The 13160-nt window shown below is 39.7% G+C and overlaps 2 protein-coding genes across 4 annotated transcripts; one reads left to right on the top strand and one right to left on the bottom strand.

The window, feature by feature from the left end:
* Window positions 1-289: 289 nt before the first annotated feature.
* On the top strand, window positions 290-2052 carry LOC125897838 (uncharacterized). The gene has a single exon (XM_049591294.1). It carries the CDS (start codon window positions 964-966, stop codon window positions 2050-2052), a length of 1089 nt encoding a protein of 362 aa, XP_049447251.1. The 5' UTR covers window positions 290-963.
* Window positions 2053-2227: 175 nt separating this feature from the next.
* On the bottom strand, window positions 2228-11269 carry LOC125898090 (uncharacterized). Of its 3 annotated transcripts, XM_049591750.1 has the most exons (7): window positions 9613-9804; window positions 5987-6084; window positions 4406-5362; window positions 3988-4145; window positions 3721-3816; window positions 3151-3268; window positions 2228-2263 (listed from the first exon to the last, which is right to left on the bottom strand). In XM_049591750.1, the coding sequence occupies exons 3-4, from the start codon at window positions 5357-5359 to the stop codon at window positions 4116-4118; spliced, it is 984 nt and encodes a 327-aa protein (XP_049447707.1). In that variant the 5' UTR covers window positions 5360-5362; window positions 5987-6084; window positions 9613-9804; the 3' UTR covers window positions 2228-2263; window positions 3151-3268; window positions 3721-3816; window positions 3988-4115. The 3 variants fall into 3 exon arrangements, with proteins under 3 accessions (XP_049447707.1, XP_049447706.1, XP_049447705.1); XM_049591749.1 differs by lacking the exons at window positions 2228-2263; window positions 9613-9804 and adding an exon at window positions 11212-11269 and having other exon boundaries at window positions 2351-3268; XM_049591748.1 differs by lacking the exon at window positions 2228-2263 and having other exon boundaries at window positions 2351-3268.
* Window positions 11270-13160: the final 1891 nt, after the last annotated feature.

Raw genomic sequence — 13160 nt, 5'->3', positions numbered from 1 at the left:
TATGAGCGGCGCCAGTAAGGCTCATAATGTAATAAGTTTTTACATAATTACATTATGTATCAAAGCTGTTATTACGTTATACGCTCATGATTTTATTACATTATGAGCCAATTATTACATTATGAACTTTTATTACATTTCTGTTATTACATTATGAAGCTTTATTACATTATGAGTCATTATTACATTATGAGTTGCTACACACCTGCACTATGGAGGTGTGTAGGTGGACCAAACCAAGCGACAAAGCAACTTTAAAAGACAATAATGGACAATAATGGTTAATGTTAAAACGGATCCCTGTGTTAAAAGCATATGAATTTTGTACAAACAATATTAAAAGTGTGAACAGAGGATGACCTTGACTACAGTTTAAAAAACAACAACACACAGATAATGTGATATTAAAATGGATTGTGCTGGTGGGCGGGGTTATAGAGTATAAAAACAGTGTACCACCTTCCCAGTTCATTGAGTACCGCTAAAGAGGTGCTGTGAGGAGCTCTTGACATTTTTCTTCTAAGGTGAAGTTTATGTAATTTGTATTTAAAACCATGGGTAAAATGTATTTTCTTTGTTTATTTGCTAGTTTATTTGGATTCATTATTACAATGTTAATTTTCTCTTTTCTGGTGTTTAATCCTTTTGTGTTGGTTTATTGTTGATTGCAGGCAATCCAGGGTTTGTCCCCTGTTTTGCTACTTTTGATGTTGGGAAAATAAATCATCCTGCACCTTGCCTCCGTGTGTGCTTGTCATCCTTTGTTGACCTATGAAGAGTATGGTTCTAGTGTTGAATACACTTCCCTCACCTAAGTCATAGGTGTGACATTTGGTGGCAGTGGTGGGATGGCAGGCCGCAGAGGTTCAAAAAAGAGGGGCACATAGGGGCAGGGATGGTTTACATTCTCAAGTATCAAAAGTAGAAGCTACAGAGGAGCCAGGAGAGGCTGGTTGGGCTACCATGGGCTCCGATGGCTCAGATGTGTCATTGGAGGAGGACCTAACAAGTTCTGATGAACTCGGGGCCAAGCCCAAGCAGGTTAAGCTGAAGACACAGCCTGCACAGCCTGCTGAAGTCAAGCCTAGGATAACAGGTGATTCTGCAATGCCCTGCACTAAGCCTAAGGAAGAGACAGAGCTGACTTCCATTCTCAAAGACTTTCTACTCATTCAAAAACAAAGGGAGGACATTCTTATTAATGAGCTCAGAGAAATAAAAACTGCCATGAGCGTGCCCTCTACCAACATAGCTCAACACAGTGTCAACACTCCCTCTACTGAGGAAAGTCTACATATGCAGCTTCCCACACCTGCACCTAGGAGTCCTCCACACAACCTCACCACACCCAATATTCTTGCCGTTCAATCCCATGATTCTGTTGAACCTGTTGTTTACTCTGACTTGCTCTTTCATCAAGACCCAAAGATGCTTCCTTTTGCACAAGGGGAGGACATTGAAAACTTTCTAGTTCGCTTTAAGCACATGGCCAGAACTTGGGGTTGGCCTTTCTCAGACTGGGCCTGCAGACTTGTTCCCCTTCTGACTGGAAAAGCTTTTGAAGCCTACTCAGCAATGGATGAACAAGCATCTAATAGTTATCCAGCACTGAAAGATGCTCTCCTGGCTAAGTTTGACATTTGCCCTGAAACATATCGTCTCCAATTCAGGTCATTACAAATACCCCCGGGTGAATCTCCCAGAGAGACCTATGACAGACTTAAAGGCCTCTACAGGAGATGGATGAAGCCTGAGCAGCGGTCCAAGGAAGAAATTGCTGAGGTAATCATTCTGGAACAACTACTTCATATGCTTCCTGCAGAAATGAAAACTTGGATAAAGGAACATGAGCCAGAGGATGGACTCATAGCCGCTAAACTGGCTGGCCAGTACTTGAACGCTTGCAAAGGAATGAGGCCAGCAAGGAAACTGAATCCAAAAGAATCTGCTCGGTGGACAAGTGATGGAGTCGATCAGCCATCATTCAAAGGACCCGATCACAAGCAAGGTGGTCAAGGGGTGTTTAGACCAGCAAAAGGACAATCTGAGTGAGGTTCTACATCAAATGATCTTATTTGTTTCCACTGTCAGCAGCCAGGTCATCGGGCTTCAGTCTGTCCCTTGAAAGGGCTCAAGCTTTCCAGCTTCTGCCATGTGTCTCATCCCCAAGTCCAAGTTGCAGATATGTCATTCACCCCTGAGCTGGATGATGACTACAGCCATACCACCACCATCCAATGTGTGCATGGGATACACAATTTTTCTGGGTGGGGGGAAAAAAATTAAGAAAACTGTTTATTGATAAAATACACAGTAATATCTGTTTGGTTACTTAAAAAATTTGATCCAATATCATCATAAACAGTTCTGTTCATTGATCATCCCCCATAAATTAACGACACCACAGAAATGGCTACAGCAGTACAAACAGTATAGCAAAATGAACGCCCTACTAAGAAGCTACTTGTTTTACATTACTTCCAAAACATAAAGAGTTTTTACCAAAAAAAAGAAGAAAAAAAAATGTGTACTGCTGTAGCCATTTCTGTTATACACATACAGTACAAACACTACATCAGAAATCACTTTTGAACAGTAACACATTCAAAATTGTTTGTACTACTATTGATGGGGACAACACCAGCTGCACAATGTTTTTCAGGTCCATCAATTGTGTTTGTTTTACATTACTGTCAAAACACATTTCAGTTATGTTTTCGAAAAGATATTTGTACTGCTGTAGCTATTTCAGTTTTACATATCCATTGAGTACAAACACTACATCAAACATTGCTTTTGATCAGTAACATATTCAAAATTCACTGAGAATACTGTCGAAACAGATCTCGAAGAGGTTTTCAAAAAAGAAAAAAAAGTGTATCAAGTGCATCCTGTGCAAGTGTATCAAGTAAAGGAGCAACCTTGTTTTTGTTTGTCCATACACTTGAAATTACTCCACTGCCAAAATGGCATTTTTAAGGCTCAACACCCTAGGCTTCAGCTTCCCATCCTCCAGGCCCATCAAGACTTTCTGGGTAAAGTCAAATGTATTGGCCAAGGCTTTTGGGTAATTCAGATGCAGTGTATAAATCAGTGCAAAAAGCATGATGAATGCGTCAGCGAATGTGGGGAGATCAATAACCATGTTACCCTCAAGCACGACTGCAATCCTCTCTGGGCAGAAGAATGTGGCATCTATTGAATTGGCACTGATCAAGAGGAGCCCAACTGGTACGTCGTCGATGTTTGGTTTGTCAGACTGTGACATCTGCAGACAAGAACAGAGATGTTACCTGTGACCCCAAACTGCCTCAGCTATTTCTCAAAGATACTTGCAGCAAATACATCATTGTTATGGACAAATAGCAGCCAAGAATGGACTTTTCCCTTTTCTGCAATATCTCTTTCCAGAAATCATGACCCACTTACTCAAGATAGTCCACAGACCTTGTTGCAAGCAGTTTCATGTAAGCGGAACTATTTTCTTTCAACCGAACTACACAAAATTGCCAGCATTCTAGCAATTCAAGCTCTGTGGATTACCTTGAGTAACCAGGTCATGCTTTCTGGAAAGAAACATATCCTTTGAATTTTTCAAATGTACTTGTGTAATATTCAAACACTGAAATTTTTAAATAACTAAAAAAAACCCACTGATTTTCTAGATTCGAGTAACAGAAAAAAATTAACTCTTTGACCAAAAATAATATACGGACTTACATCCCATTGCTTCAGAAATCCAGAGTCGTCCTCATGCAAATATGCAGGGAGAGCACGGAGGACAGCAACACGTCTGACATGCACGTCAACTTGTTCCTTGGGTGTGAAAACATATAATTGCTTTATTATGGCTGGTAGACAGCCTAGCCACACAACACTGTAATGTAACAAAGAGCCCTCCTATGTCTTTAGAGGTCAGAGTCCTACCAAATAACAAAACTCTACTGTAGCATCATTATCAAGCACCAAGAAGCTTACACAACTTACCTGGAGGTCATAAATCCTGAAAATCTCACTGAGGACTTCTGCTATTTTCCCTGTGTGTGCAGCTTTCTTCCTGAACAAGCTCAGAAAACAAGGGGCATGTTGATCCAACTCAGCATAGAAGCTGTTCTTCAGGTTGATGTTTGAGATTCTATGAAACTCTGCACAGTAAAAAAATAAAATGACTGTTTAAGTCAGAGTGTAGTATGTATCCTTTCTGAGAAGAAAAAGTAAGACACATGGCAATCGAAACTGCCACACTAATGCCTGTACACTGACATACTATGACCACTTGTTAGCTTTTGGAGAAAAATTAATCTACATTAGAGTAAGACTGTTTAAGTTCTCACCAACACAGTCACACAAAAGAATTATTTTTAATACATCTACTCAAATGTGTGTCATAAGAAACATATATTACCTGTGACTCAATTTTGAGGGCAGGCCAGCGTTCCAGGATCTCATCGACAGGTGACTCATCACTGATGACCTCTTTGCGCCGCAGGGCAAAGGTGGTCTGCATCAACTTTCCAATCAGGAGAAGGTTCTTGTCACTCATCTTCACTTCATCCACGATTTGTAGTCTCAATTGTTCAAGGCTTGCAGCATCTTCACCTCTTGGGAAATTAGGGAGGAAATTCACCTCTGCCCTCTTTGGTCTTTTGATGTTAGCATGGGGAGATTGTCTGTCTGGGTTGTTTCTGCTCCTTTTCCCAGAATTCACAGCTACCTCAAAAATCCCTGCACGACTCAACTTACTGCGGTAGTTTCCCATTTTAAACTTCAGACTATTTTTCCAACCATACCATCCTGTCTGAGATCCTGGCTCTTTAAGACAGGGATGCTTGGTGACAAGTGCTTCTGCTACTACTGACAAGTGCTTGTCCTCAGGGTATGCTGTGAAGCTATGCATTTTGTTAGCAAGGGTCTCAAGAATGTCATGCTTTTGTCCCTTAGATAACCTAAGAGTTCTCCCTGTTCTCTCATATGTAGCATTTCCTTCACCAAGTAAGAACTCTACGTCATGAGAAAAAGTTGGCACTGGAAAAACATAAGGCCATCTTTCAGTCCTGCTTGGAGTCATGGCATGAGGCAATATTATTGTGTCGTCTGATGCTACTGAACTGGCATCACTCTCAGACCTGATCACTTTCAGTACAGCCTTCTGTGGAAGTTCTTCAATATCTACGAGTGAACATAACTGCCCATCAAAATCTGGATCTTCGTATGCTAGGCTAAAGTCACTGTCTAGCCTAAGCTTTTCTTTCATCATAATTTTTAGCTCATCCACAGATTCTGGATGTGAACTTAAAGTCATCTTTCTGACAATGTCTGGGGAGGTATGGACATGAAGAAGGAAGTTTTGAGCTGCCATTTCCTATCATTAAGAAGGAAAAGAGAGAAAAAATTCATTAATGAGAACCATTTGGCTGGACAATGCATAATCAGGATTTTGCAAAAAAATTGCCAACAATTTCCTTCATATTTCAGTTTTCAATGAAAATCATAGGTTTATGATTGGTGCCAGTCATTTTAAGCAGAGGGCACTGTTTCAAGGGACTGTATAACAGAGCTGAGCAATGTAAGGATATCATGATATGAGATGGTCATATGGTGATATGGCACAAGTTTTGTCATTTCCTGATTTTAAAGGCTGCATTACAATAAAGTAATGTTATTTTTTTAAACTTAACATACTGATCTAGCTGTTCTATTATTTGCCTGTACCCACTTAAGTCATCATATCCTCATTACTGATAATTATTTATCAAAACTCATTGTGTAAATATTTTGTGAAAGCACAAACAGTCATCCCTACAATATTGTTGAAATATTAATAGGGGTATTTGGTGAAAATATCTTGATATTGTCCATATTGCCCAGCACTACGGCACAGGTCCCTGCTTTTAAAAACATGTTAATGCTGCAAGTCTCTGATCAAAATAAATCTTTTTTGCGTCAACATCAAATGCCCATCAATAATGTATCCTGTGAGGCTTACTGTGTCATTTTAAGTCTGCCAGCTGATGCACAAGGAAGTTGCCTGTAGATGTCAGCTCAAATGATCTTAAATGCTCAATGTACCAACACTCGTAGTCCCTGCAAAGAAAAGACACAGAGTTGTTAACAAGCAATACATGTTCAATTCTGCTGAATTTTGGAAGTCCTCCAGTCTGGGCTGCAGAAACAAACATTCCTTCTGCAAACTCTGTGCCATTTATGGAGACCTTTGATGTACTGTATATGTTTTGGCTATCTGTCTTTGTCTGTATGAAGTCTCTGGCCACTTGTGGCAGTGTTTCAACTTGGACCGAGGTGACACTTGAGGCTTGTGTATGGGGTCTGAAAAAAAGATGGCGCACTGAGGTGATATGCCATCATATGCTGATGCCTGGTAGCAAGAGTTTTCAAGACATTCTTGAAATTCTGCGTGTCATGTATTACCCTTTTGAAAAAGCGATGTTTTCCCTCGAACCTCATGGTCCACAGGTTAACAAGTGGCCCAAAACGCCGTGTCAGTTCTGGGCAATGCTCAATGTAATGATGTTTGGGTCTGAGCTTAAAGTCTGGAAATACTGCTTGAAGGCCCTGTCTGTGATCACTTATTTTAGTCTGCATGTACTGGATGGATTCCTCTGTGAAAGATGGGGACAACACCAGCTGCACAATGTCTTTTAGGTCCATCAATATGGCCCATGTTTCATCTCCTTCAGGAACTTTACTTCCTACCATAAGAGGCAATAACCTCAGCAGAGTGAAATTTTCATGCCCATTCCCACCAATGCTTAATTTGGCAGCAAAAGTTTTTAGGATTGGTTGTGGTTTGTCAAGCCTATCAGAGTGCTGATATGGAAATGTGCGAATCTTTGTGTTTAGATAGTCATACTTAAGACGTATCATCTCACGGATGCACAAGGCCAACTCCACTGGCACAATACCCTCAAAAAGGTTGTGAAGTATATCAGTCGGGAAACCAGAAATCGGATGAAAATGCTGCAATGTCTTACTGAGAACGCACTCACCCTTAACGCCAAAATGAGACACATTTTCTCCTTGCAAAGCATTCTGCACATGAAGATCATGACAGGTCCTTGTTCTCATGGAAAACTCTCCTTCAGAAACTTCTTTGGACTGTATCTGAGCTGCAGTACAGACACAAAATCTGCAGATGCAGTCTCCTCTGAAGCACTGTACAAAGCCTGCAAGACCATGAGCAGCCAAATTATTGGCTGCAACACACGACAGTGCCTTTTACACATTGGCCGACAGGTTCAATAAAGATGCCATCCTGCTCAAGAGTTCTCAAATCTTTCAACAAAGGTGAAAGAACACTTTCAAAACTGCAACTCTGCAAATCAGGTACTTTGCACAGCAGAGCTAGCTGTATGACATGAAGGCTGGACCTATACATACTGGGTACATTGGCTAGCAACCAGTATACTGCACAAAGCTTGTGGCTCTTTCTAGATGTGCCTAAAGGATTAGCTAGCTCAATGTCATCCACATACTAAAATCAGTGACAACTTCAATTCTCCTGTTGACAACAATGGATTTTCTTGGAAATATGTTCCATCTTCATGAGACGTGTACATTCCAGGCGGGTATGGTTTAGCTTCTTGAATCTTGTCAAGAAGATGTGTATTTTTAAACACTGTTTGAAGCATATGTAGTACTGGAACATACACTGCTGTGTGCCCAGTGGAATCCACAGCATACTGTACTGGCATTACCAGAGGGTAGTTACTCCTTACAAATGCTTTCCTCCGCTTAGCAGTGGACAACTCTGCACCCTCAACAGTAGCACTGACAAAAACATTACTTTTCATGACAGCTTCCACAATTTCATTAAGAAGAGCATCATTTATAGACTGACCATGCTCTCCTAAAACCTTGATGATTGAGTCTCTCACAAGGGGTTTGGACAATGTGAATATTTGTGCCAAATTTTGTATCGCCATCTCTGATACATGCAGAACACTGTGCATTTTCAAGAACAAAGAAGCCAAGTTGTTTCTCAGTTGAGCTTGCAATTCACCACTGTCAACTCCAGACCCAGGAGGATTACACTCTGGAGCATCCAGCTCAAGAAAAGAGGGACCAGCTTCATCAGATTCACCTTGGCTCTGAACTGGTTGGCAATCAGTTTCTGTTAAGACAATCTCAGTCTTAAAAGCTGAGACTTAACAGTCTGGATGAGTCCTACTTTTGTGAGCATTAAAGGAGGAATACACATTAGTACGGTAGTGACAATTTTTGAATGGACAATCCACCATCTCGTTCTGTTTTAAATGTGTCCTTAAATGACTGAGAAGAGTTTTGTCATTAAAAGGTTGTTTGATTTTACACACAGTACAGACAAATGACACACATCCCCCCAGACTGTCACTTTGTACTACTGTCTGAGTATGTAACCGGGTTAAGTGAGTTTTCAATGCATTTAATGAATGAAATGTGCAGACACAGTCATCATAGAGACGCAATGGACTGACTAAAGAGAAATTGCTATGATGCAAACGATAGTGTTCAAGCAACTGTGTCCTTTTATCAAAGACAGTAGCACAGAGAGAGAGAGAGAGAGAGAGAGAGAGAGAGAGATAAAAGTTAGACAGGCTGCAACCTTTATAATGTAATGAAATCTTTTTGTATCAATATCATTGAACATTTATCAGTTACTTAACATTACAAATATGACATACAGTGATGTTTCAGACTGTAATACACAAAATCCAAGCACAAAAAAACTGTTCATTTGGGTGAAGGGGGCTGTCTAAAACAATTAACATATTTATTTTCTATTTCTTTGTACTGTAGGGTTTACTTGCATGTTGACATGTTAAAAAGTGAGGAGCAACATAGAATTAAACAGTCAGCAGGTTAATGTATAACTTACTGATACCTTGCTTGCATAAAGGCTTTGCTGAGTGTAACTGTGCAAACGTTTTAACAGGCTACTTAATACTTTTAAACACTGGCAGAGTAAAAATCTTTAATTATCCATAACAAATACATGTCGTCAAAACAGTCCTTACACCACTAAACATAAAAGAAATAAAAGCCTGCAGCAAGTAAATAAGGACCTGGGATTTCTTTTTCTTTAGCACATCACTGATTTTCAGTTGTTTTCAATAACACTTAGGTTACCGCGCACAGACCGTGGACACTGGACCTTGGCCGTGATCGCGATGGGATTATTTCACACAAAAAATACAGGCTTTAATTTGATTATTAGCTCACCTAACAAAAAAACACTACACATGGAACAACGTTATAGCATTAAATTAAAGTAAAATTTCGATGCCAACCATTAAATTTCAGTGACTGAACATGCATGCTAAGTAAAATGTTGTCACATACCACTGTTTAATGGTTGAAAAAGTTTAAAGTATGCACAATTAATGAAAGATAACGTTAATACAAACTGTCCACTTCAGTGGAGGAACAAATTAAAATAACGTTACTGGTTTCAACTTTTGAATTTTTTTCCACTTTCACTGAGGTAGTTCCTATGTTTAACATTAACAGACACGTTTTTCAAGTGCTTAAACTAAGTTTGAACTGAGACAAATGCATTTAATGAACAAAGTAATTCAACGCAAATTATGAAATGCAAACCAAGAAGTAACTCACCAAAGTAGGACGACCAAGGACAACATATGGCGGCCAGCACTATCAGCACGGCGGCAGAAAAGAACGGCGGGTCAGGTCTGTCAGGTCGGGCGGTTTGCTGTAAGTTCCGCAAGCGCGAGTGGCAGTAATGGCGGACAAACTTCCAGTTTGACGAAGCACGTACGGACGTACGTGACGTCATCACGTGGTTTAAGAGTTGCTGTCAGATGATTTGAGTACAATACATCATAATCATCAAAGTAGTAAATGACTGTAAACTTAAAACTGGAAATTTGTTTAAATGACTCAGCCCGTTTGTGCTGAAATAGTTGGTTTTTAAATTATGAGTTAATACATCTCACCTTTTTTAACCAGCTTTTACTGTTCGGTCTTACAGTGTACAGATATATAAAATTTACTTAAAATTTTGAGGAAAATGATTTTCCTGCCTATGAAAAAACAAGTAGACTTTACTTAATTTGTTTAAATAAATATAACTTTAAACTTGGATGTAATTAAGTAACATTTACTTAATATCTTTACAACTGTTATGTTTTGTGGTAAGTAAAATTTACTTGATACTGGCAAGTGAGTGTTACTTGATATCGCAGCATTAAATTTTACTTAAAGCATTTGCGTGCAAATACTTACAATAGATTTTTAAAGTAAATCTTATGAGTTATTTTTTTCAGTGTGTGCTGATTGCAGATAGTTGCATTGAATAGTGTTTTTTGGGGTATTTATTGCATCGTTAATGTGCCTGACATTCTGGAAACCTGCCTGTGAGGTTTTGGTGACGTGTGCGCACTGTCCGCCCGTCAGCCAAACTTTGGATTACACCGGCTGCGCTCAGCCTGCGCTGGAAGTAGACCTGGTTTCAGCTGGGGAGCTTTTAGCGCACCTTCGGCAAAGCCTTTTGGCACGAAACTGTCACTGCGCCAAGCTGCATCTGTCGACACCTCCCCCTGCTGCACCGCCACACCCACCTCAGCGCACCTCGGTCTGCCAAACTACCGAACTGAGCGTGCCTCGGGTTGCGCTGCTCGAAACTAGCTCTGCGCGGGGTTCGCCACCCTGCGCCACCCTGCGCTGCGCCGGGAAACTAGAGCCCATAGTGTTTGTAAGTCTATCTATATGTGGGGTGTCCAGCAAAAATCTATCTATGTGTGGGGTGTCCAGCAAAAAAACAAAAAACAAAAAAACCTGTATTTCATGTTTTTTGTTCAAAGAAATTTCAACTGACACATTTCAGATAATGAGCTTTAAAAAGTGTGCAAGCATTTCCTATTATTTTATCCTTAAAGGTGTAAAGTTGTAATTGTGTCATTATTAAATTCAGTGCATGCTGCTCCTTTGGTATTTTTCTTTTAAAAAAAAAAAAAAAAAAAAAGCATTTGTTACCAACTGCTACTTTAATCTTAAATAATTTGACTCCAAATCTACACATTTGAATAGAGGCAAAACTTCTTTGAGGTTGACTGTTTTTCTTGATCTGGGATTGGATAAAATACTTTTAAATCAAGATTAAGTTTTGGTCAAAGTCTGTTACTAACATGAATATTGTCTTGAGAAAATAACTAAACAGCATAGCAATAGAGATTTGACATATAGCTTACAAACCTCTGCATATAACGCAACGGAAAGTCTCCTGCACAGAGGAGGCTTGGGTTGGCCACAGTTGTTATTTGGCTGGCCTTGGCATATTCGGCCAGCTCTCTCAGGGTTACGGATATGGCTGGCAGCTCCTGAGCTGCTACCATCAACTCCTCAACCTTTTCGGCCATGTCTCCAGCCTCAAAATAACTGGGGGAACAAGCAACAATGTGCAAAACATCAGGGGTGTTAACAGTTCTGATACCAAGACCGAAACCATGATACAGAAGACGGAACTGTGTCTCAAGACCATGGACGTTTGTGTACTTTGGTGAACATGTTTTAAAAGAAATGTTTAAATGTGTGTCTGTTTTGGTAAAATGCGATTCTTATTACCTGTTCCTTCTCCTCTTCTTCCTTTGTAGCTCATTGTACATGCCCTCATGGAGAGCAATGATTTTTCGAGTGTTCTGTCGCCAAAATCCAGTCCCTAAAGAGAAGATATAAAAATGTTTATGGATCATGAAATGTGTTCTGTTCTTAACGGTTCTAGGCCAGCATAGGGTACACCATAAATGTTGACAAACATTAATGTTAAATAACAAGCTTCTGAACTACAGAGTATTCTGTACAGTAATTGACCAAATACTTAAAAAATAATAATGTACATGTTGCCCCAGTCCCTTCCAAAATCTTGTTGCCCTGCATATCACAAAGGATTCTTGTTTACTCCGTCCTTCAATCACGCTTGACTTTCTCGGTCATGCTGGGGACCGTTGCCTCACGTTCATTGAATTCCACCACCATCGTACCACCATCCAGAATAATGGCACCTGACTCCACCCTTCCTATATAGATGTTCCTTTTGAGAAAGAAAGAAAAAGAGAAATAGAAAGAGAGGAAGAGAAAAAGTAAAAGAGAAAGAGAGAGTAAATCGATCAGATATGAGGACCAGAAAGGGTATGGAGCTACATTAGGGTCAAATGTTTTGTACTTGAAAAAATAAAATTTTAAACTGAAAATTCATGTGTTGATCTTGAATTTTGAAAAATACAACAATGTATTCAAAATAAAAATAAGCATATGAAACGTTTTTTCAGGTTGAACATAATTTTGATTCACTTTGGTAATTCTTTTGAATGAATAATTTATTTTCACTTTTCACTTCCATATATATTTTAACAATTGAGGTCTTATTTTTTTCAGTTGCATGTTTTATCTTTTCAGATTCAGATCTTATTTTTTACAATTTCAAATCTTATTTTTTCATTTTCAAATCTTTTTTTCACTTACAGATCTTTTTTTTTGAGTTTCAAATCTGTTTTTTGAGTTTCAGACCTTTGACCCTGATGTGGTGTGGGGGGCGTGGCATCAACTGAGACAGGTATAGAATCATGAGTGACAGTGCCTTCAGGGAACGTAGGAACTAAAAAAATTCTGACTCAACAGTTATATACACCATATTCATGTGATTGGCAGTGTAAAAAATGATGCCAGTGACAAACTTCCATTTAGCAATCTGTTTTAGACAGTACTGAGCACCAATTGCGGTATAAGAGCGATAAATTATGCCAGATTTTGCAGATCAACAGCCACATTTTAAGTGCTGATATGTCCGATTTCCACATAGCACTGTGAAGGCAGCGAAGTGTCCACTTCCCTTGCGATGATGGCATCCGGTCTGTCGGGTCAATCTGCTAGAGCCCATACATCCAGCACCCAGGTGAGAAATGTTAACTAAGCTTTGGGAAATCATAACAAACATTAATGGGTCGTTTTTGTGACAACACACATTTTCACAGCTCCATCGTCACGGCCCTGTTGATGCTTCCTCAACCAGACGTGTTGCCTGGATGACAACCTTTGAGCTTGGGGAAAAGAAAACAATCCTAAAACACCTCCCTACTCACCTGACCTGGCTCCAGGTGAGCCCGTTTACTGGATGAGGAAGCATCAACAGGGCCGTGATGATGGAG

Source organism: Epinephelus fuscoguttatus, linkage group LG12 (assembly GCF_011397635.1).
Source record: "Epinephelus fuscoguttatus linkage group LG12, E.fuscoguttatus.final_Chr_v1".
NCBI lineage: Eukaryota > Metazoa > Chordata > Actinopteri > Perciformes > Serranidae > Epinephelus > Epinephelus fuscoguttatus.
This window is presented reverse-complemented; position numbering and strand designations above follow the sequence as displayed.